The sequence below is a fragment of the Protopterus annectens genome, chromosome 13.part0, assembly GCF_019279795.1.
Source record: "Protopterus annectens isolate FY-2018-M chromosome 13.part0, PAN1.0, whole genome shotgun sequence".
In the NCBI taxonomy this organism is placed as follows: Eukaryota; Metazoa; Chordata; order Ceratodontiformes; family Protopteridae; genus Protopterus; species Protopterus annectens.
In genome coordinates this window covers 891,931,221-891,952,808 of record NC_056747.1, presented here as the reverse complement: position 1 = coordinate 891,952,808, position 21,588 = coordinate 891,931,221, and the positions used below count along the sequence as shown (strand labels likewise).

Genomic DNA, 21,588 nt, shown 5'->3' with positions numbered 1-21,588 from the left:
ACAGTCTGTAGTGCCTAGGGGCCGAAGCTCCCCGGTCGGACCCAACAGGGATGCTTGGAACCGAACTTCTTCGGTTCCAAGTCTTCCTCTTGGCGCATTGTCTAGTGTGAGTTTGGACTCTTTGTCTATCTCAGAGCCGATGGCTCTGGAGCCAAAGGCATCCTTGGTCTCCTCGAAGCCAGGGAGGTCTTCGGAGCTAGAGAGGTCGGCATTCGAGATGATGAGTGTGCTGTCTCGATGGTCAGCTCCTACCAGAGGTACCGGCACTCTTCCCCCAAAGCACCTACTTTTGTCTCGGCTCCTACTCCCTCCATGGACAGCAGAGACCCTCAGCCTCAGGAGCCACTGGTTGGTGATCTCCACTCTTCCGAGACCTCCCCGGAATGTCCTTCTGAGAAGCCCCCACAGATGAGAAACATGTAAGAGAAAGCATGTAGACTCCCAGGATGAGTCTCTGATCTGACCTCTGACACTGACCTCGAGGAGTCAGAAGGGTCCCCCAAGTCTAACTCTGATGTCTCCTTCTTAGACATCCTGGAAATCCTTAAACAGATGATGTACGACTGGCCCACTGTCACTCCTTCTGATGAGGATTCGGTGTATCTGAAGGCTTTCGGGTCTCAACCTTCAGCCTCTTGGGGGTGTCCACCCTTCGACAAACTGATGGAACTAGTTAGTTGAAAGGTGTGGGATACTCTTGATGCCATGGAGCCAGTCCCCAAGAGACTGAACAAGTCTCTTTCTGCCCCTCTAGGAAAAGATTTTTTGTCTAAAGGTTTTCCCGTAGATGCCATGGTGGTGGCGGCGGCCACTAAGGAGGAGTTAGCTGAAATGACTTCTGTTCATCTGCCGAATAAGGAGTCTCGAACGATGGACAAATATGGGAAGTGTATCTTTTCTTCAGCAGCATTTACCCTTGGATCGCTGAACTACCTTACTCACTTCACGAGGCTTCAGAGAGATCACCTTAAAGAGTTAGGAGAGTCTTTAAAAGGTACATGTACTGAGGGGAGTCCCTGACAAGGTTTCTGCCCAGTTGTCCACCTTGAACTTTATCGTGAACTCTTCCATGCGGCTTATTTCGTATGCAGCCAATGGAGCGAGTAGAGCAGCGGGTTCAGGAATTTCCCTAAGGCGTCATTCCAGGATGCGTTTGTGTAACTTTGCGGAACCATTCAAGTCTACCTTTACCAACGCCCCCTTGGTCTGTTCCTCATTGTTTGGATCCAAGGTAAAGGACACTCTCACCTGGTGTGAGCAAGAAGGAAAAACACTTTCTGCCATGGGAGTATGTTTTACTGTTCCCTCTATACCATACCCTAAGGGTCAGGGTGGGGGGGTGGTAAGATGTGGTTCAAGAAGTCCCAGAGGTTTTTCCAGGAGGCACAGGGTGACTCCTCCTTTAGAGGCAGAGGAGGAAATGGTAGATGTCGCCCTAGAGGCAGGGGCAGTCTGCAAAATCAGGGAGGTCACGATTCTTTTCGGGGCCGGCCGTACCAGCGCTCCTGATGTGGGGCCTGACTGTGCTTCTCTGTGGCCAGTCGGGGTCGCATTTCTTTGTATCCATAAGCTTGGCTGGGTATCACTCAAGACAAGTGGGTACAAAGAATTATTAACAGAAGTTATGTCCTACCCTTTTCTCTTCCACCTTTTGTTCCCAAGAAGATCCCGGATGTTCCACCCAATCACAGGGATCAGGCAGCTGTGGAGGTCAACAAGTTGCTGTCAAAAAAGTCATCCAAACCTTCCCAGCAGACCAAATAGGATCCGAAACTTACTCCAGATTCTTTTTAGTGCCAAAACGTACAGGGGACTGGATGCCCATTCTGGACCTCAGCAGATTGAACGAATCAGTAAAGGACAAGTTCTGGATTGTGACACTGCAGTCTATACTCCCGTTGTTAGGAAAAGACAATTGGATGTGCTCAATAGATCTCCAAGACACCTACTACCATATAAAAATGGACATGGCATCGAGGAGTCATCCACTCTTCCGGCTGGGAGCCAGTCACTGCCAGTTTCGTGCTCTACCCCTTGGTCTCACCACAGCCCCCAGGGTATTTACCAAATGTATAGCAGTAGTGACAGCTCACCTGAGACATCGAGGATTCCAGGTGTTTCCGTGTCTGGACGACTGGCTCCTGACTGCCCCCACCAGGCATCTACTTCTTCTGACCAGGGACACTACTAATCAGCTTTGTGCCCAGCTGGGAATTTCTATAAATTGGGAAAAATCTGCCTTATTGCCCTCTCGGTCTGTGATTTTTATAGGCGAGAGATAGACACAGTAAACATGTTGGCTTGTCTTCCTGCCGAAAGGGCACAGAAACTGATTCTTCAAATTCAGCGTCTTCTCCCCTTACGAAAGGTCAAAGCCAAGATTATTCTGCAGCTCTTAGGGACCATGGCTTCCACCATACTATTAGTGCCACTAGCCAGACTACACATGAGAATTCTTCAGTGGCCCCTGTCGTCCCAATGGTCCTTTCAGTACCTGCCATTATCTCATCACATTCTGCTGACCGAATCTTGCAAGAAGGACCTCCTTTGGACACTACCCAATCAGCTAACCACGGGCACTTCATTTGTTCCTCACCAACCCGTTGCCACTGTGACCACGGATGCCTCACAGATTGGGGGGGGGGGCATTATCTCGGCAGAACTGTCCAAGGCACATGGCAAGATCATGAGGCTCATCTGCATATCATCATTCTAGTGATGCGGGGGGTGCTCCTGGCATTGCAAGTACTTCACGACCTTCTACCTCTGGGGAGTATTGCAATACAATCAGACATGTCGGTAGTATGGTATATCAGCAAACCGGGCAGAACCAAATCTTACCCACTTTGTCGAGAGGCCATGCGTGTTTGGAAATGGGCGATATCTTCCCAGCGTTTTCTGGTGGCAACGCACATTCCAGGGATGACCAGTGTGATAGCCGACAAGCTCAGCAGGGCAATTCTGATGCCTCACGAGTGGTCTCTGAAACAGGAAACCGTGGAATAGATTTTCCGCAGATGGCGACAGCCTTGCTGCGACCTCTTTGCCAGTCCAATCAATGCCAAATGCAGCAGCTACTTCTCCCTCATCCCCACTCTGGGGGAGTCACCGAGAGATGCACTTGTACACGATTGGCCCCTGGGTCTCCTGTATACTTTTGCTCCCTTTCCTCTCATTTCCAAAGTTATTCAGAAAGTGAAACGGCTGGGAAGCAAACTTAACCTCATTGCTCCTTACTTGCCTCGTCAGGTTTGGTTCCAGTTTCTCAGGCTTGTTCTCCTAGACGATCTTTGGATTCTGCACCCAGTTCCAGATCTATTTACTCACATGTCAGGTTCGCTTCATCCCTCCTTACACACCCTCAATTTGACAGCGTGGCTGCTCCAGTTCCATCCCTAGTCAGGCTTCATGATTTCTCACCCTCTGTGACTCGTATCCTTACATCTTCTCATAAACCTTTCACTAGGAGACTATATTCCAGTAACTGGAGAAGATTCTCTATCTGGGCGTAGAAAAGGAATGTTGACCCTTACACCGCCTCCATTCCAGTGGTTTTGGAATTCCTGTCTGAGCTTTTTCACTAAGGATCTGTGGCTGCCACTATCTGAGTTCAATTGGCAGCGATTTCAAATTTTCATCTAGATTTTCCAGATTCTAATCTGATGTCACATAAGCTGTGTAAAACCTTCCTTTAAGGTGCCACTTTTAAGACCTCCCCATCCAAGAACCTGTGGCCTCATGGGATTTAAATTGTGTTATCCAAATTAACTTCACTGCCCTTTGAGCCTTCTCATTCATCCTCTCTGAAATTCTTGTCTTGGAAGACGTTGTTTCTGATGGCTATCACTTCCCAGTTGGGTGTCAGAGTTGCAAACATGGTCTGTAAAACCCCCCCTTATCTGATTTTCACAAAGGCAGGGTGTCCCTTCATACTAATCCCTCGTCCCAAGGTCTGTTCCCATGCCACTTTGAATCAATCCATAGAACTCCCGCTGTTCTTTCCAAATCACTCCAACGCAGCTGAATACAGGTTTTACCAGCTGGATGTCCATAGACAATTACGTTTTTATTTGCACCGGACTAAAGAAATCAGGAAATCAGATCATATTCACTTCCTTCTCTGAATCAAGGTTGGGCTTCACAGTTTCCAAAGTAGCTCTCTCTAATTGGATTTCTAGCTGTATAGCTTATGTTTACAATTCTAAGGGTAGACCTTTGCCCTTAAAAATCAAGGCTCATTGTACCAGATCTCAGTCTACCTCTACCTCTGCAACCTTTCAAGCCAGGGTTCCACTTGATAATATTTGTGCAGCAGCTAAGTGGGCTACCCCTCACACATTTTTTACTCATTACAAATGGGATTTAACCTCCAGGGGTAGAGCATCCTTTGGTTCCACGGTACTCAGGCGTATGTTTCCTTGAGCCACCCAAGAATAAGGCGCTAGGGACGCTGTCCCATATGTAAGAATGAAGGTGAGATAGGACTACAGAACATAAAGAAGTTATGTACTCACCATAACATTCCATGTTTGTAGTTCCTCTCACCCATCATTTTTACGAACCCACCCTCCTACCCTCATCCTGGAAGTACCTGGAGACATAAAAAAAATGTTATTATTTATGGAGACCTTTTAGTGTTGGCTTCTTTCTGTATGTTGTTGTTATTTCTCCTAGTTAGCAGCAAACACGATCTGGGGATTGTACTGGTGCACCATAGGATACCTACCTAGCCACGAGCCAACCAGAAGTATTCCAGCTTGTAAATAGGCCAAGTCGGAGCAAATGATTGGCTCCAAACCCATATGTAAGAATGAAGGATGAGATGGACTACAAACATGAAATGTTATGGTGAGTACATAACGCCTTTTTTTACACATCCGGTCACTAGTAAGGTGTATCATTTTGGAGCAAAAGCCAATTGTAGAACCATACATGTGGTTTACCTTGCCATATGTCAAGTATGCACAAGTTACTACGTAGGCAAGACTAATTGTATGTTTAAGACCATGATTTTGAACCACTTATCGGCCATAAGGACACAAAATGAGCATAATGCCTTGTTTTGACATATATCTGCCAATGAGGGACATCACTTTAAATTCATGGCCATATGGAATATGAGAAAAGGACATGGGGGGAGATGTAGTAAACGATATAGAATTAGAGGAAGTCAAATGGATAGTGGAATTGACAGCACACAGATACCCTGATCTCCATGAGGTTGTCCCTTTAAAACCTGCCCTTAAAAAAACAGCGGGTTCAATATTAATTCCTAATTGGTTACCTTGTATTTAAAAACAACATTTTTTGATGGGGTTTTTATCTGATGAAGGGCACAGCCCAAAAGAGCTTATCCTGTTGTTTTATGCTGGCATGTCTTATAGTTTTATTTATTATTAAATATTTGTTCTCAGTGTTGGTGGCTGCTATCTTTCTTCTTTTTTACATGATTTTGTGGTGAGCATCTACATCTTCAATGAGGTTTATTATATTTTGTTTTTGGACTGATAACATGCAGGTTGATGCCTAGGTGGGAGAGCTTATGTATTATGCCAGAGTGGGGAATAGTGTCAAAGGCTTTGGCTAGGTCAGGGTAGGCGGCGTGCACAGTCTTCCCCACGTCCATGCGTTTGGTGACTGTTTCAAAGAAGTCGACCAAGTTTAACAGGCATGTTCTCCCTTTGACAAAACCAAAAATGAGTGGGATCAAGCATTTGGAGGTTGCCAAAGTCATTGTTTATAAGGTCCATGATAATGCATTCCATGGCTTTGCGGTTCAGGCTAGTTAGGCTGATTGGCCTATAATTGCCTGGGTCAGTGAACGCTCCACCTTTGTGTAGAAGGATGACTGTGGCTGTCCTCCATTCTGCTGGGATGAAACCAGTGCTCAGGCTTTGGTTGAATAGGGTGTCTAATGGAGCTGAGAGCTCATGCATGGGTTCATGTAGGATACTGCCAGGGATGTTATCGGGTCCCATGGAGACACTGTTTTTTGCATTTGAGAGGGCATTAAGGACCTGCTTCCCCGATGATGAGGGGAGGGGGGCAGGTGCTGGGGATGTCCTGGTTTAGTGATGGGAGGCAGGGGGTGAAGTTTTCACTGAACCTGTAAGGCAGCAGGTTGGCTGTATCTACGGGATTTGTGTATGTGGTGTTATTGATCACCAATTCAGAGCAGATTTGGGTGTTGCCTTTGAGATTGCAGACATATGTAAAGAAGGCCTTGTGATTGTCCTTGGTGGATGTGGCCAATTTGGACTCAGTTAGCCTTAGAGGATTTCACCAGTGACCTTATTTGCTTGCTCAGACAAAAGAGATTGCTTCCAACTTGGAGCCTGCTCCTTCTTGGCCCTAGACAGCAAACTTTTTCCTTCTGTTATAGAATTTAATTGCTACTGTCCACTAGACAGGTTTACACTTCCTTGAGGAAGATGATTTGGTCCTGTCAGGTACTGCTAAGTCCATACAGCTATGTAGATGCTCATATAGTTTTTTGGTGTAGGCTTGGACATTATTGTTAGTTCCATTTGAAGGGATGGTGGCTGTGAAGCTGCTTATACCTGCTCTGAGGAGATTGTAGTCAGCTTTGGAAAGTTTTTTTCGTTTGACCCTGACAGAGAGAATGGGGAGGGGCGGTCAGGGTATATGGTGACTTCAAAAGTGATCGTTTTATGGTCAGATCTTACCAAGGAGGATGACACTGTAGGAGGGCTACAGTGGCTATTCATGTTGGTTAAGACCAGGGCCGGGATATTTTCACCTCTCGTAAGGGTGCCGAATAGCTGATCCAATTCATTGGTATTGACAAACCAGAAACATCACTCCACCCCCAAGCATTTGATTGTATGGGAGCAAAACATCACACTAGGACCACCATTTCTGCTAGAGTGGGTGAACTAGAGCAAGCTCAGTTCTCACCCTCCTATCCTGGCTGTCCCAGCACTTTAACCAGTACTCTCAACTCTGGTCACATGGTTTGTAGTTGGACTTTATGACCTCTGTACGACAGGGCTGAGAGTTAAACAGTTAATTTTGGCAGCATAGGTTTAAATCAGTTTCCATCTACTCTATTCAATACAGACCCTCAAATGTGGGGAATAAGGTTGCTTTATATCAACTCTTGTGTTAAAGATTGCCCTTGAATTTAGAGAAATGTGTATTGCAAGTAGATTATAACCTTTACAGCTCCAAATCAATGTAAGTAGATTTGTGGAGGGGAAAGGACATTGCACACACATGGTGTTTTTACTATAGTAAGCATTCTAACATTGGAAATTAGTGTTTGTGGTGGTGGCTGGCTCCTGATAGGAATGTGCTTTTTGAAACTTTTTTTGGGGAAAGAAAATAATGATGTTAAGTTGTCTATCTCGCCTTCATTCTTGCTGGTTGGGTTTGGAGCTGATCCTCGGCTCCGACTCGGCCATCTTCAAAAGCTCGAGAGCTGCTTACTGGCTCGAGGCCCCCCTGTATCCCATGTTGACTGGCGCTAGATACCCAGATCTCGTTTGCCGCTTCTGCTGCGAGGTTGCTTTTGCTGGCTGAGGTCATATTTTTTAATTTTATTGTTAGCTTGTATAAAAATTTGTATTGTAGTTAGTGTTTCAGAGTAGATGTTCATCGTGTTATACTGCTGCAGTCATCACACTTGGGTTATCCTGCCGTCAGGCGGTCCCGCAGTCGGCCGAATCCCAAAGTCTTGGTCCAGTGTCGGTTGTCGTTGCTTCTTCCCTGACGTCAGTGCGACAGGGGGATAAAAGAGGCAGCTGACACCATTTTCTTCAGTCTTTCTTGCCGCGCGGTGCCCGAAGCAGAAGCAGTTCGCAAGTGCCGGTCGGTTAGCTCCTGAGATTTTCTAATCGAATTTCAGCCCGAAGTCTTCTCTAAAGCTAAGTACCCCGTTTGGGGAACTTTTCTTGCCTCAGACCGATGTCAGACAAAGTTAATAATTGCATTTCTTGTGGGAAGCAAATACCTCATAAGGATTTTCATTCTTATTGTATTCCTTGCCTAGGCCCAGACCACGACGTCTCTGGTTGTCGGTTTTGTGCTAGGTTCAACAAACGTACAATCAAGCGTCGGGCAGATTTTGCCCGACATTATTTTGGCAGAAAATTTAACTATAGCATGTCGTCGGAGCAACCGACATCAGCAATGATTAAAAAACGCAAGGATAAGGACAGGCAGCCTAGGCCAAGACCAGATACCGAGGCCTCAGCAAGGCCTGCCGCCGGTTCTCCAGTTTTCAGTGAGGCACCTACGCAGACCCTGACTACCGCTGATTTAGAAATTCTGACGGCCTCCCAGACCGAATCAGCTGGGCCTCAGGAGCCGGTTCCATCTCACCCCTCGGACGCCAACCCTGACGGTGATCCGGAGATTCTGGACAGGCCTTTGGTTTCTGAAGGTGTCTTCAAACTGGCAACTATCTCTATTAAGTCTTATGCTTAAGATGGCTGAAGATTTAATTACCCTTATCAGGGGTTCACAACCCCCTCCTGACAAAAGGCCTAGACTGGAGGAAAATTATCCTTCCTCTGACCAAGCATCCATTTCCTCAGCTAACTCTGAGGACCAGGATTATTCCTTCCCTCCTTATGAAGACTCTGATGCTGAAGAGTCCATTCCCTCTGTCTCCCCCCCTGAAGACTACTCTTTTGGGGAAACTTTACACACCATGAGGAAACACTTCCACTGGGAAGGCCAAGATTACTCTGACTCTAAGGAAAAGACTCCGAGTTTCTTCTTCTTCCACAGCATAGACCCCTTGCAATTCCTCCAGTTTTATACATTTTGGATGATGTTTACACCGAATCTAGTCTAAACCCAGATTCCTTACCTCCTGCACCAGCTAAACCAGACAGATACTACAGAGTTCATGATTCTCATAAGTTTCTATATAAAAGCCCTGTTGCAGACCCCAAAACCATTTCCCAGGGTCCCAAAGGGGTTAAGGCCTCTACTGCTAAGAATCCACTACCTTATGAAAGAGATTCCAGAGCATTAGAAAGATGGGGGAAGAAAGTGTATACGTCTGCCACTTTGGCCATGAGGGCCTTAAACTGCCAATTCCACATGCTAAAATACCATCACTACTTGATTACACAGTTAAAGCAGAAAATGATCCGTCAGACAGATCAACCTGATTTCAAAGAGATGCAGGATTTGCTGCATGCAGCAGAACAGGTGGGAAAGCATACCTTACAGTGTGGGTTTGATTCACTGGAAGCCTCATGTAGAGCAGCTGTCACAGGATCTGTAATACGTAGACATGCTTGGCAAAAAGAGCAAGCCTTACCAGAACATGTCAAAACAAAGTTATTGTATGCTCCATTGCAGAAAGATGTGTTATTTGGTGTCAAAGCAGAGGAAGTTTTAAAGAAAATGGAAGAAAAGGCAAAATCTATGCAGACAGTTAAAGATTTTTTCAGGTACAACCTCCTCGTTTCAGCAGAAACTGGCCATCAAAAAACTGGTCCTTTCCTGCATCAGACAGACCCCAAAGGGGTAGGTACAGACGCCCAAGGGGCAGAGGCCAGCCACAAGGTTCTTTCAGGCCTAGACAATGGCATACAACAACTCAGAGGTGGAGATGAAAGATCTCAACCCTTTAGGGAACAAACACAATGACTTCCCTCTTTGCCTGCCAAGCAAAATTGCCCTGGCAGCACCTTTGGGAGGAAAACTGGCTTTTTTTCCACAAAATTGGCGCATCATAACAAAGGACACATGGGTTCCGGATATTATTCCCCGAGGCTACAGATTTCATTTTCACACTTTACCACGGATGAGAGGCATGCCAAATCTGCCTCCAAACCAATGGGCAGAGGCACAAATGCGAATTTCAGCTCTTATGGATATGAAAGCAATTCAAAAGGTACCTACAAAGGAGCAAGGTCAAGGTTTTTACTCAAGACTATTTCTAGTACCAAGAAAGGACAAAGCCTGGAGACCGATTTTAGATCTCTAAATTCTAAACACATACCTGGAGGTGCCCAAATTCAAAATTCTCACACTATAGCAGCTTCTTCCCATGCTGGGCAAGGTGTCTTGGCTGGTAACGTTGGACCTCAAGAGGTATACCTGCATGTCCCTATCAGACAAGATTGCAGAAGATACCTCAGATTTTTGGCAGGTACAATGCATTATCAATTCTCTGCATTGCCCTTTGGCTTATCTACTGCGCCCAGAGTATTTACGCAATGCCTGGCATCAGTAATTGCATACTGCAGACAACGAGGAATAAAAATTTATCCATATCTGGAGGACTGCCTGATGCAAGCGGACAGCAAGGCCATTCTATTACAGCTTCTGGCATTTGTAACAAAGCTGCTAAGTTGCCTAGGGTACACAGTAAACAAAAAGAAGTCAAAGCTAATACCCTCACAAGACATAATATTCCTGGGTGCCAGCTTAAATACAACGACCCAGATGGCTTATCTCACGCCAGACAAACAAAAACAACTGACTCAATACTTCAAAAAGATGGCAACTTTTACCCAGCTCACTGCAAGGAAAATCCTGCAGGCATTGGGGTTCAGGCATCCTGCATTCAACTAATTCCACATGCAAAGCTGCATATGAGGAAATTACAATGGTACCTGAAAAGTGTATGGACTCAACACAGGCACAGCCTCGAAACAAGTATACCTCTCATTCCCTGCCTTCAAAAAGAGTTCCTGTGGTGGGCTCAAGCATGTCAAATAAACAAGGATCTTCCTTTTGTCTTGCCTCCAGCAAACCAAACTATGACCACAGATTCTTCAGACTACGCCTGGGGAGCACACATGGCAGGACAGTGCATACAGTGCAAGTGGTCTACAAAACAAATGCATCTACACATCAACCAAAAGGAGATGCTAGCTGTGCAAAATGCACTGACAGCCTTCAAGGACCTTCTTGCATCCAGGACAACTACTAAGGACAGACAACACCACAGTTATGTGGTACATAAACAAACAGGGAGGAACACACTCCTACCCTTTATGCAGACAGGCAATGACCTTGTGGAACACAGCATTGACTTACCAAGTACAACTGCAAGCACAATTCCTGCCAGGAAAGGAAAACATCTTGGCAGATGAATTAAGCAGAAATTTGGCAGATCCTCACGAGTGGAGACTACACCCACAAGTATTTTCAATGATAACTCAAAGGTGGGGACTCCCAGACATACATCTATTTGCCTCCCCCAACAATTGCCAACTACAGAAATTTTGCACAAGGACTTATCATTCCCTAGCCTGGAAAGTGGACACCCTATCATTCAGTTGGACAGCATTGACAGTCTCTGCCTTCCCACCACTACCTCTCTTGACCAAGGTATTTACTGAAAGTCAGATCAGAGAGACCACAAATGATCCTCATTGCTCCGGACTGGCCACGTCAGCATTGGTACCCATTACTAAGGACCTTGACTCACAGCCCTCCATGGATCTTACCTCAATCCCCACTTCTGTTGACTCAGCAAAACTCTCAGATCCATCACAGTCAGCTCAGGACTTTAAATTTAGCTGCATGGAGGATACCTTGAATTATCAATCAACACTTCTTTCAAAGGATGTCCTGAATGTCATTTTGGAGGCCAGGGAGGCCCAGCACCAGAAAAAATTTACTCAGACAAATGGAAAAGATTTTGTGCATGGAACCAGGCTAAAGGCCAAAATCCTTGGATACCAAACATTCCTCAAATACTGCAATACTTAACTGAGATGTTACACAAAGGCCTTTCTTTCTTATCCATTAAGATCCATGCTTCAGCCATTTCAGCTCAATATAATACGGATCCTCCCATATTCTCTCACCCTTTTCTAAGGCAGTTTCTCAGAGGGGCTAAGAATATAAGACCCCCCAGAAAACCCCCAACGCCAGCTTGGGACCTCAACTTCGTTTTAGAAAAATTAACACTGCCTCCTTTCGAACCAGCCTTCTCAGCAGAACTACAATACTTGTCATGGAAAACAGCTCTGTTGCTGGCTATCACCTCAGCACGCAGGGTGTCAGAACTACAGGCACTTATGGCAGTGGAACCTTTCATCATTTTCCATCAGGACAGAGTCTCTTTACGAACTAACCCTACCTTTATGCCAAAGGTAGTATCCAGTGTGGCTTTGAATCAGACCATTCATTTACCCACCTTTTATCCAAACCCCCAGAATAAAGGAGAAAGACTCCTTCACTCTTTGAACATTCACAGACAGCTATGTTACTATTTGGATAAGACAAAGACCTTCAGAAAAACTGACCAACTCTTTGTATCCTATGCTGCAGGTTCACAAGGAAAGGCTGTCTCAAAACATATTGTATCTGCTTTTGCTACTCGCACCATGGGAAAGCAGTGCCTGTTAATATTAGGTCCCATTCTACCAGGGCTACAGCAACCTCAGCAGCCTTTCTCAGGGGGGTTCCAACCAAGGACATTCTGGAGGCAGCTACTTGGAGTTCAGTGCACTCCTTTACCAAGCACTACCACCTTCCATTATACTCAAAAAAAAATCAGAGCTGGTTTTGCCACTGCAGTTCTGCAGGGCATCCTAGCTTCACCTAACTCAGTTTAGTACCAGCCACCCATCCTTAGTTTTAGGATTCAACCCAAGTGTAATGACTGCAGCAGTATAACACGATGAACATATTACAGTTTTGTACCTACCATAAATGTAGATGTTCGAGTGTATATATTGCTGCAGTCCAGGTTACCTTCCCACCATCCCTTCTACATACCAGGGTGTTGGTTATAACTCCATGTACATCAGTCTATTGGATGCATGTCTATATGGTGTATTTGCTAACAGCTAGTACTATTGTTTATCTACTAAGGTATTTTTGCATAGTTATTTGTATTGCCTTCCTAGTTGGTGGCACTTGACATCTGGGGCAAGAAAAACTGAAGAAAATGGCGTCAGCCGCATCTTTTATCCCCCTGTCACACTGACGTCAGGGAAGAAGCGACGACAACCGACGCCGGACCAAGACTTTGGGATTCGGCCGACCTGCGGGACCGCCTGACGGCAGGATAACCCAAGTGTGATGACTGCAGCAGTATATAAACTCGAACATCTACATTTATGGTAGGTACAAAACTGTACTTTATAGTAGTTCTAGTAGTCTAGTTGTCTATTTGTAATTTAGTCTCCTTTCCCTTGGAAACTCTTTTTTTGTTGGAGAGTTTTCCCCTCCCACCCTCCCCCTTTTGTTTTCTTCAATGTAGCCATTTTTAGTTAGAGGCTAATCCTTGTTCTTCAATATTTATATAGTAGTTTTTTTATTAGAAATTGTTGTATATCAGTAGGTTTATTTACTATTTTCTTAGATATATAGTGTGTGTGCTGTTAGGGTGTGGTAACTTGTGTTGAGTGTGTGTGTTTTACTGGTTACCTACTTCCCTTCTGTTGCTTTTTTTCTGCGATTGATATTTCCTTTTACAGGAATGTCTAAAGATACGAAAGTATCTGGATTCAAGAAGTGTGACTCATGCTGTCAGAAGATGTCACTGACAGATGGTCACACTTCTTGTGTCTACTGTTTGGGCACCCTACACCTGCAGGACTCTTGTTCGGTGGGCCACGCCTTTAGTCCAAGAGTCCTGCAGGAGCGTAGGAATAAGCTAATCCTTAGGGGTTTGCTCAAACCTGAAGGGTCACCGGCTAAGGCCCAGCCAGTGAAACCCTCTTAAGCCAACGAAGCAGTCGGCTCCCAGTTCGGAGCCGTCGTCGGGTGTGGCGTCTGCTTCAACTTCGGTTCTGGCTGGAACCGAAGTACCTGTCTCCCAGTCGGCCCCGGCTCTGGTGTCGGAACCGTCAGGGAGCCAAAAACGCTCTAGATCTCCATCCCTAGAGTCGATACACTCTGCTCCGGGGTCTCCTCTGTTACAGTCGGAGCAAAGTCACCGATCCCACTCTTCTCAGTCTTCTAGACTATCTGACCACGATGTGGAGAGAGTGGTGAGCAGGCTTCTAAAATCGCAGGCCCTGGCTAAAATGTTATCCAGCCCCCCTCATCAGGGTTCAACTCCGCCCGTCTCTGCAGTAGTTCCTCCTTCGACTCACCCCTTGAGTTCGGAGCCGGAGCTTATTGGGGTTCGGATCGTGGAACCTTCAGCGCCGATACCTACCCTTTCGGTTCCGTCTGCTCCGATCGCTTCCATGGTGCCGTCCTTGGAGGGATCTGGGCACCGGACTCCCTCGTCGGCTCTGAGGGGGCGAGTGGCATTGGACCCTTGTCCGATCCCTTTCTCCCTCTTGGAGCTTCGGCGCTGGTGAGTTCGGCTCCTACATCGGCTTTGTAGCCGTCTTTCTCGGTGCCAGGAAGGATTCCGGTCTCTTAGGAGCTGGAGCTTTCTCCGCTATCGGGAAGGGGTGCCTTCGAGGTCATGAGGAGTGTGCTGGCCTCTGAGTCAGCCCTACGATCAGCCTCATCACCCCCCCCCCATGGTGCCTGCATCTGCCCCTCCTCCAGACCCCAAGCGTGGGGAACAAGCGCTCCAGGGCACCCCATTGGGTGTATCTTCCTCTTCCGAGGCCTCCCCTGATCATTCAGAGGAGCCACCTCGAATGAGGAAATGCAAGAGGAAGCATGATGACTCCCCTGAGTCTGTCACTTCAGATACCGACTTCGAGGATTCGGAAGGGTCCCAGAGATTCCCCTCTGAAGATGTCTCTTTCTCAGACATCCTTGAGATGTTTAGGCAGAGGGGGATCTGGACTACCCTTAACCCTTTCGAGGATGAGTCTGTATTCCTGGATGTATTTGGTTCCCAACCCTCCACCTCCTGGGTGTCTCCGCCTTTCGATCCACTGATGTCGGTGGTGGCTTGGAAGGCGTGGTCAGCCCCAAACATAGTGGAACCAACCCCTCGAAGGCCCACAAAATTCATTACTGCACCACGGGACAAGCAATTTCTGACAAAGGGTGTTCCCGTTGATGCCATGGTGGTAGCAGCGGCCACAAAAAAGGAGTTGGCTGAAACTTCTTCGTCTGTCCGTCCCCCTAATAAGGAATCTAGGACGATGGACAGATATGGGAAGCAAATGTTTTCCTCAGCGACCTTCTCCATGAGGTCGCTGAACTACTTGTGCCACTTTACCCGCCTTCAAAGGGATCTTTTTAAAGAGCTAGGAGATACCCTTCAAGATCCATCAGCTGCGGGGACCCAGGCTAAGGTTGCCTCCCAGCTGGCAACTCTTAATTTGGTAGTAAACTCCTCCATGCGGCTCATCTCTTATGCAGCCGATGGTGTGAGTAGGGCCGCAGGCACAGGCGTGGCCTTGAGGAGGCATGCTTGGATGCGGTTATGTAACTTTGCGGAACCCTTCAGGGTGTCTTTCACCAATACCTCCTTTGATAGTTCTGCTCTTTTTGGACCCCACAGGTGAAGGATGCCCTTACCAGGTGTGAGCAGGAAGGCAAGACTCTCTGCTGTAGGAGTCCGTTTTTCCACTCCTTCTAGACCGTATCCCAAAGGTCAGTAGAGTGGGAAGATGTGGTTCCGGAAATCCCAGGGAGCCTGCCTGACACACGTGGTGATTTCCCCTCCAGGGGCAGAGGAGGGAACAACAATAGATGCCACCCTCGGGGCAGAGGGGGTCCGCAAAATCAGGGCAACAGAGAATCTTTCTCTGACAAGCCCTTCCAGCATCCTTGAGGTGCTGCCCGGCTGTCCACCTTCGGAGGCAGTCGGGGGAAGATTATCACTGTACCCAAAAGCCTGGCAAAGTATAACACAAGACAAATGGGTACTCTCTATCCTATCCGAAGGCTACAAAATCCCCTTATTTTGCAAGGGGGGGCCCCCCCTACATTCCCAACAAATCCCTTCCAGATGTTCCACCCAATCTAAGGGATCAAGCAGTTCAAGAAATATCAAAACTACTAAGAAAAAGAGCCATCCAGCCAGTCCCAGCAGACCAGCAAGGATCCAAAATTTACTCAAGGTTTTTTTTGGTACCAAAAAAGACAGGGGACTGGAGACCCATTCTGGATCTCAGCAGACTAAACAGGTCTGTTCAAAGAACGAAGTTCCGGATGGTCACGCTACAGTCCATTTTACCCTTTCTGGGTCAGGACAATTGGATGTGCTCCATAGTTCTTCAGGATGCGTACTACCATATCAAAATGGACAGATGCTCCAGAAGATTCCTCCGCTTCCGGCTGGGAGCCAGTCATCATCAGTTCAGAGCTCTGCCCTTTGGTCTCATCACAGCCCCCAGGGTGCTCACCAAATGTTTGGCAGTAGTTACCGCTCACCTGAGACGGCAAGGATTCCAGGTGTTTCCATATCTAGATGACTGGTGCCTTACTGCTACCACCAGGCATCACCTGCTGCGTGCTAGAGACTACACCATCCAAACTTGCTCCAAACTAGGTATCACAATAAATTTCGAAAAGTCTGCATTGTGCCTTGGCAGCAATCTATTACCTTTATAGGCACAAACTTAAATACAAAGGACATGTCAGCGAGACTTCCATTAGACAGAGTGTTAGACATTCGCCGACATGTGCAGGTCTTATTAGGATGCAAAAAAGTTCAGGCCAGATTCGTCCTAAAAACCTTGGGTCTCATGTCAGTGGCTATCATACTAGTCCCCCTTGCTCGTTTTCATATGAGGATTCTTCAGTGGATGCTGTTCACCCAATGGTCTTTCCAGCACCTTCCAATGTCTCACATGATGATCACACAGACATGCAAAAACCAACTTCCTTGGTGGATGGTTTCCCCATCAGTACCCCAGGGCAGACCATTTGCTCTTCCTCCTCCAGTGGCTACGGTGACCACAGATGCCTCCCTGATAGGGTGGGGTTGGGGGGGGCATTTTCAGGGCAGAACAGTCCAAGGCACCTGGCAGCCTCACGAGTACCATCTGCATATCAGTGTCTTGGAGATGAGGGCCGTGCTTTTGGCGTTGCAAGCTCTTCAGAACTCTCTTCCCACCGGGACAATTGCAATTCAAACAGACAATATGTTGGTAGTGTGGTACATCAACAAGCAGGGCGGAACCAGGTCCTACCCCCTATGTCGAGAAGCACTCCGACTCTGGCAGTGGGCGATCTCTTCCCAACGGTTTCTGATAGCAGCGCACATCCCTGGGAAGTCCAGTGTTATAGCGGACAGCCTGAACAGAGCAATTCTCATGCCTCATGAGTGGTCTCTCAATCAGACAGTGGCAGACCAAATCTTCTGCAAATGGGGTCAGCCTTGCTGCGACCTTTTTCCACCCCCTTCAACAACAAGTGCAACAATTTCTTCTCTCTCGTCCCTCTTCCCGGACACTCCCCCAGAGACGCTGTAGTTCACGATTGGCCTCAGGGACTTCTTTATGCATTCCCTCCGTTTCCCCTGATTCCCAAACTAATACAGAAAGCTACCACATTGGGATGCAAGATGATCCTCATTGCCCCTTACTGGCCTCGACAAATTTGGTTCCCGTTCCTGCATCATCACCTTCTGGAGCAGCCCTGGAGCCAGTTCCAGACCACCTGATCCATCATTCAGGCGGGCTGCACCAATCCCTTCAATCTCTCCAGCTCACTGCTTGGTTGCTCCACTTCCGACTTTAGCCAGGCTTCCGAACATCTCCCACTCGGTGCGTGAAATTATCTTATCGCATAAGTCTACCACTAGAAAGACTTATGCTAGTAAGTGGAAATGTTTCTCTTTCTGGGCAGAGGCAAGAAATATAGATCCCTTTTCAGCCCCTGTGCACCATATTTTGGATTTTTTAGCGGAACTTTTTCATGCTGGATCTTCTTCTGCCATGATTAGAGTTCAGTTCGCTGCAATTTCAAACTTTCATACAGGCCTATCAGATACTAGTATTATGTCCCATAAGCTTTGTAAAGCTTTTCTCAAAGGGACTACTTTACTCAGGCCCCCAGTGAGAGATCCCCCGCCTCCGTGGGATCTAAATTTGATTTTAGCTTCCCTGATATTGCCTCCATTTGAACCTGCAGCTTCTTGTTCTTTGAAGTTTCTTTCTTGGAAAACCCTTCTTCTGGTTGCAGTTACTTCAGCCAGAAGAGTTTCTGATCTTCAGGCTCTTTGTGTTCGCCCTCCTTATCTAGTTTTCCACAATGACAGAGTTTCTCTCAGGACTAATCCTTCCTTCCTTCCAAAGATTTCTTCTGAGAATAATTTGAATCAGTCTATTGATCTCCCTGTGTTTTTTCCAAATTATTCCAACAAGGCAGAGTACAAATTGCATCAGTTGGATGTTCATAGACAGTTACGTTTTTACTTGCATAGAACTAAGCTAATCAGAAAATCAGACCAGCTGTTCCTGTCCTATGCTAAGGGTAAACCAGGTCTACCAGTGTCAAAAGTAACTTTATCTAGGTGGTTGACTTCTATTATTACATTGATATATCAGCTAAGGAATAAAGAGCTTCCTGCTAAACCAAAAGGTCACTCCACTAGAGCTCTAGCTATTTCAGTGGCTTTTCAGGCAAGATTGCCAATGGAAACTATTTGTGTGGCAGCTACATGGGCCAATCCTCATACCTTCATTTCACATTATAAGCTGGACGTGGCCTCCAGGAGCAGAGCTGATTTTGGTTCCACTGTTCTGAAGAGTCTGTTCCGATGAGCCACCCAGGATTGAGGTGATAGGGACTCTGTCCCAACCAGCAAGAATGAAGGCGAGATAGACAACTTAACATTAAGAAATTATGTACCTACCATAACGTTCCATGTTAGTTGTCTTCTTGCCTTCTTTCTTGCGTCCCACCCTCCATCCCCCTATCCTAGTAGACTGAGAAGAATTCCTTATTTTTTTTTTCACTGGCTGAGTCTTCTCTGGCTATTCCTTCTGACTAGTAGTCTCTCCAGTAGGATTTATGCATTCTAGGATAGGATTCCTGTATTATTATGTCTGCAGTTACTTACCAAACGAGATCTGGGTATCTAGCACCAGGCATCATGGGATATAGGGGGGCCTCGAGCCAGTAAGCAGCTCTCGAGCTTTTGAAGATGGCCGAGCCAGAGCCGAGGATCGGCTCTGAACCCAACCAGCAAGAAAGAAGGCGAGAAGAAGACAACTAACATGGAACATTATGGTAGGTACATAACTTATTTTCAGTGTTTGTGGTTTTTTGCCAGGAGAAAGAGGCAGGAGGCAGTTTAATAGGTACCCGTTGAGTTGCACTGTATGACAGAGTAGGGATGGGAAATGTGCAAACTATCCTTTGTAAATAAGGATATGTCAAATGGGAAAGGGAGATTAAGTATTAAAATATAGAGGTACGTAAGAATGATTTCCGTCGTGGAGATTATGCTGAAGACTAGCCATATGAAGAATGACATAAAAAAACTGGTGTGTGAGGTGTTTGGTTTATTGCTTGGTGTGATGGTGCTTGAGAAAGACATTTCTTTGATGCAGAGCATTGACTCATTTCTGAGGCTTATACATGACCATTGTTCCTTTTTTTCAGCTTCCAATTAAAGCGGGACAGCAGAACACACATACCAAAGTCAGCACAGAACACAACAAGGAATGTCTCATCAACATTTCCAAATACAAGTTTTCGATGGTTATTAGTGGCCTAACAAATATATTAAAAAACGTAAACAACATGGTAAGCTGTTCAGTTGCAATTTTGCTGTCACTGATAGAAGTAATAATAAGTAATTTCATTAGATCAGTTGCAAGACATCTGTGAAGTTTATTACTGATTTTTTTTTTTTTTTTTTTAAATGTAAATATTTCTATCCTGGTTACCTGTGATGTGTAATCAGGGCTTTATCCCTCTATATCACAGAGTGATTCTTACGGTTTAATGATGTGGAAGTTATTAATTATGTAATGTGAAACATTTAACCAAAATTATAATCTTGAACTGATCTTTGTTACTGTAAAACAGCAGTTGTAAAAATATGGATAGTAGCAAACAGTTAAATTTTTTGTCCCTTGTGCCTGCTCACCATCAAGCTTCCCTCAGTTTGATTAAAGTGCATTTGTTCTTCAGTGGTGGGGATTCCTCTATAATCGTACTAGTGAGAGCAGTTGGGTGAGGAGAGTCGTTCATGGAGCCATGAAGACTGATTGTGTTCTTGACAGCATTGGACATTTTATGATTGCTGTAATCCCATTCCCTAGGTAGGAGAATAAACAGACAGACACTGAAGGACTCTCATTGTACTTGCTGCCCTGCACCCTCTAGGAAGGCTACCAGTCTTCTGTGACATGATGAGACAAATACCTGCTTCCAGGGCTGCATCTTTTACATCCTGATCACTCCTTCAGGGGGACTGTTGCATTCTGTGGCTGGCTACACCCTGCATCTTCCCTCCCCAACCTCGGTCTACTCATGCTTTTTACTTAATCAGTCACTTGAGATTCTGATCAATCCCAGGTCGCCTGGCCACACAGTCAGGGCATTTTTCCTGTATGCCATTGGAAATTGTAGTTTAAATGCTAGTGTGAAATATTTTTACACCAGGTCTGTTTAGCTTCCCATTTTTGTAGGGTGCCTGTTCATTAATGTCCAACATTGTTGCACAAAACTAAGTTACAATCTGGTATGAGGAAGTCTTTCTTTAGTAAGAACAGGACTAATTCTGATTGGAGTTCGGACAGACAGACACACAAAAGCAGCCCAGACTATTTATTCATTCCCATATTCTATAATGCAGTCCATTTACCCTGTTATTCATATCTCTCTTGCTGTGCTATTGCACCCAGGCTACTTTAACTTCTTACTGTAAGTAGAAACCTTTTTTTTTCTTTGTTAGCTATCCTTCCACTTGTTGGATTTTCTAACTCCTTACTCTGTCCTGGTTTCATTTCCAATTTAGTGTCTTTTTTCATGATTAATAATCCCCTTAGGCTCTCACTGTAGGTGTTCTAGTCATTTGAATTGTAAGGACTGTGGAGTTCTGCTTCCTTTCAGCCATTTGCTGTTGTTTTTTTGTTTTTTTGAAAGAAAACTGATTTTTTTTCCTTCTGTAAGGATTCTGTAGTCAAGGTGGACCGAGGTTTTACATTATTACATGTTGTTTGTCTTTTCGGCTTTTCCCGTTAAGGGGTCGCCACAGCGGAACTCCGGTCCGCTAATGATTGACAATAGATTTTTATGGTGCCGAGTTGCCAGCCCGACGCCCAACCTTCAGCAAAGGCACGCCCATTCACGCATGTCTTTCGGAGGCCACTCAACCAGGGGGAGAACATGCAGACTCCACACAGAAGGCACTCCCCGCACACTAGTTGAGAATCGAATGGGAGAACCTCTTGCTGTGAGGCAACAATGCAACCGCTGTACTACCGCGGCTTAAAATCCCACACCAAGACCATTATCAGGCTTGTGTTTTCCTTTTGAAGGAAAACCTGATATTAAGTGTACCATTTGCAAAAGCATATTAAGGTTGCATGTGTATGAAGAGTCTTTTGCCGACCAACAGCCTTTTGGTGCTGAGCAAGAACCTTTGCTTTGGTTGTCAAGGCTGATGATTTCTGATTCACTAAAACCAGCCAAGAAGCCTAAACTTTCAGAAGGCCCATAAACAAAGTGAGATTTTTTTTTTTTTTTTGTATTCTAGGGTATATTCAACAAAGATGGAGGAAATTGTTTCTAACCTTATTTTGCAGGTTGTTTGTGCTTTGT

General features: G+C 45.9%; 1 protein-coding gene across 2 annotated transcripts in view; it reads left to right on the top strand.

The window, feature by feature from the left end:
- Window positions 1-21,588, top strand: part of NF1 (neurofibromin 1) — a 5,218,972-nt gene that overhangs the window by 433,477 nt on the left and 4,763,907 nt on the right. For both annotated transcript variants that reach the window (XM_044054637.1, XM_044054636.1), the window contains exon 2: window positions 19,420-19,563. In XM_044054637.1, the coding sequence (XP_043910572.1) occupies window positions 19,420-19,563 (144 nt within the window). The remainder of the gene's footprint in view (window positions 1-19,419; window positions 19,564-21,588) is intronic.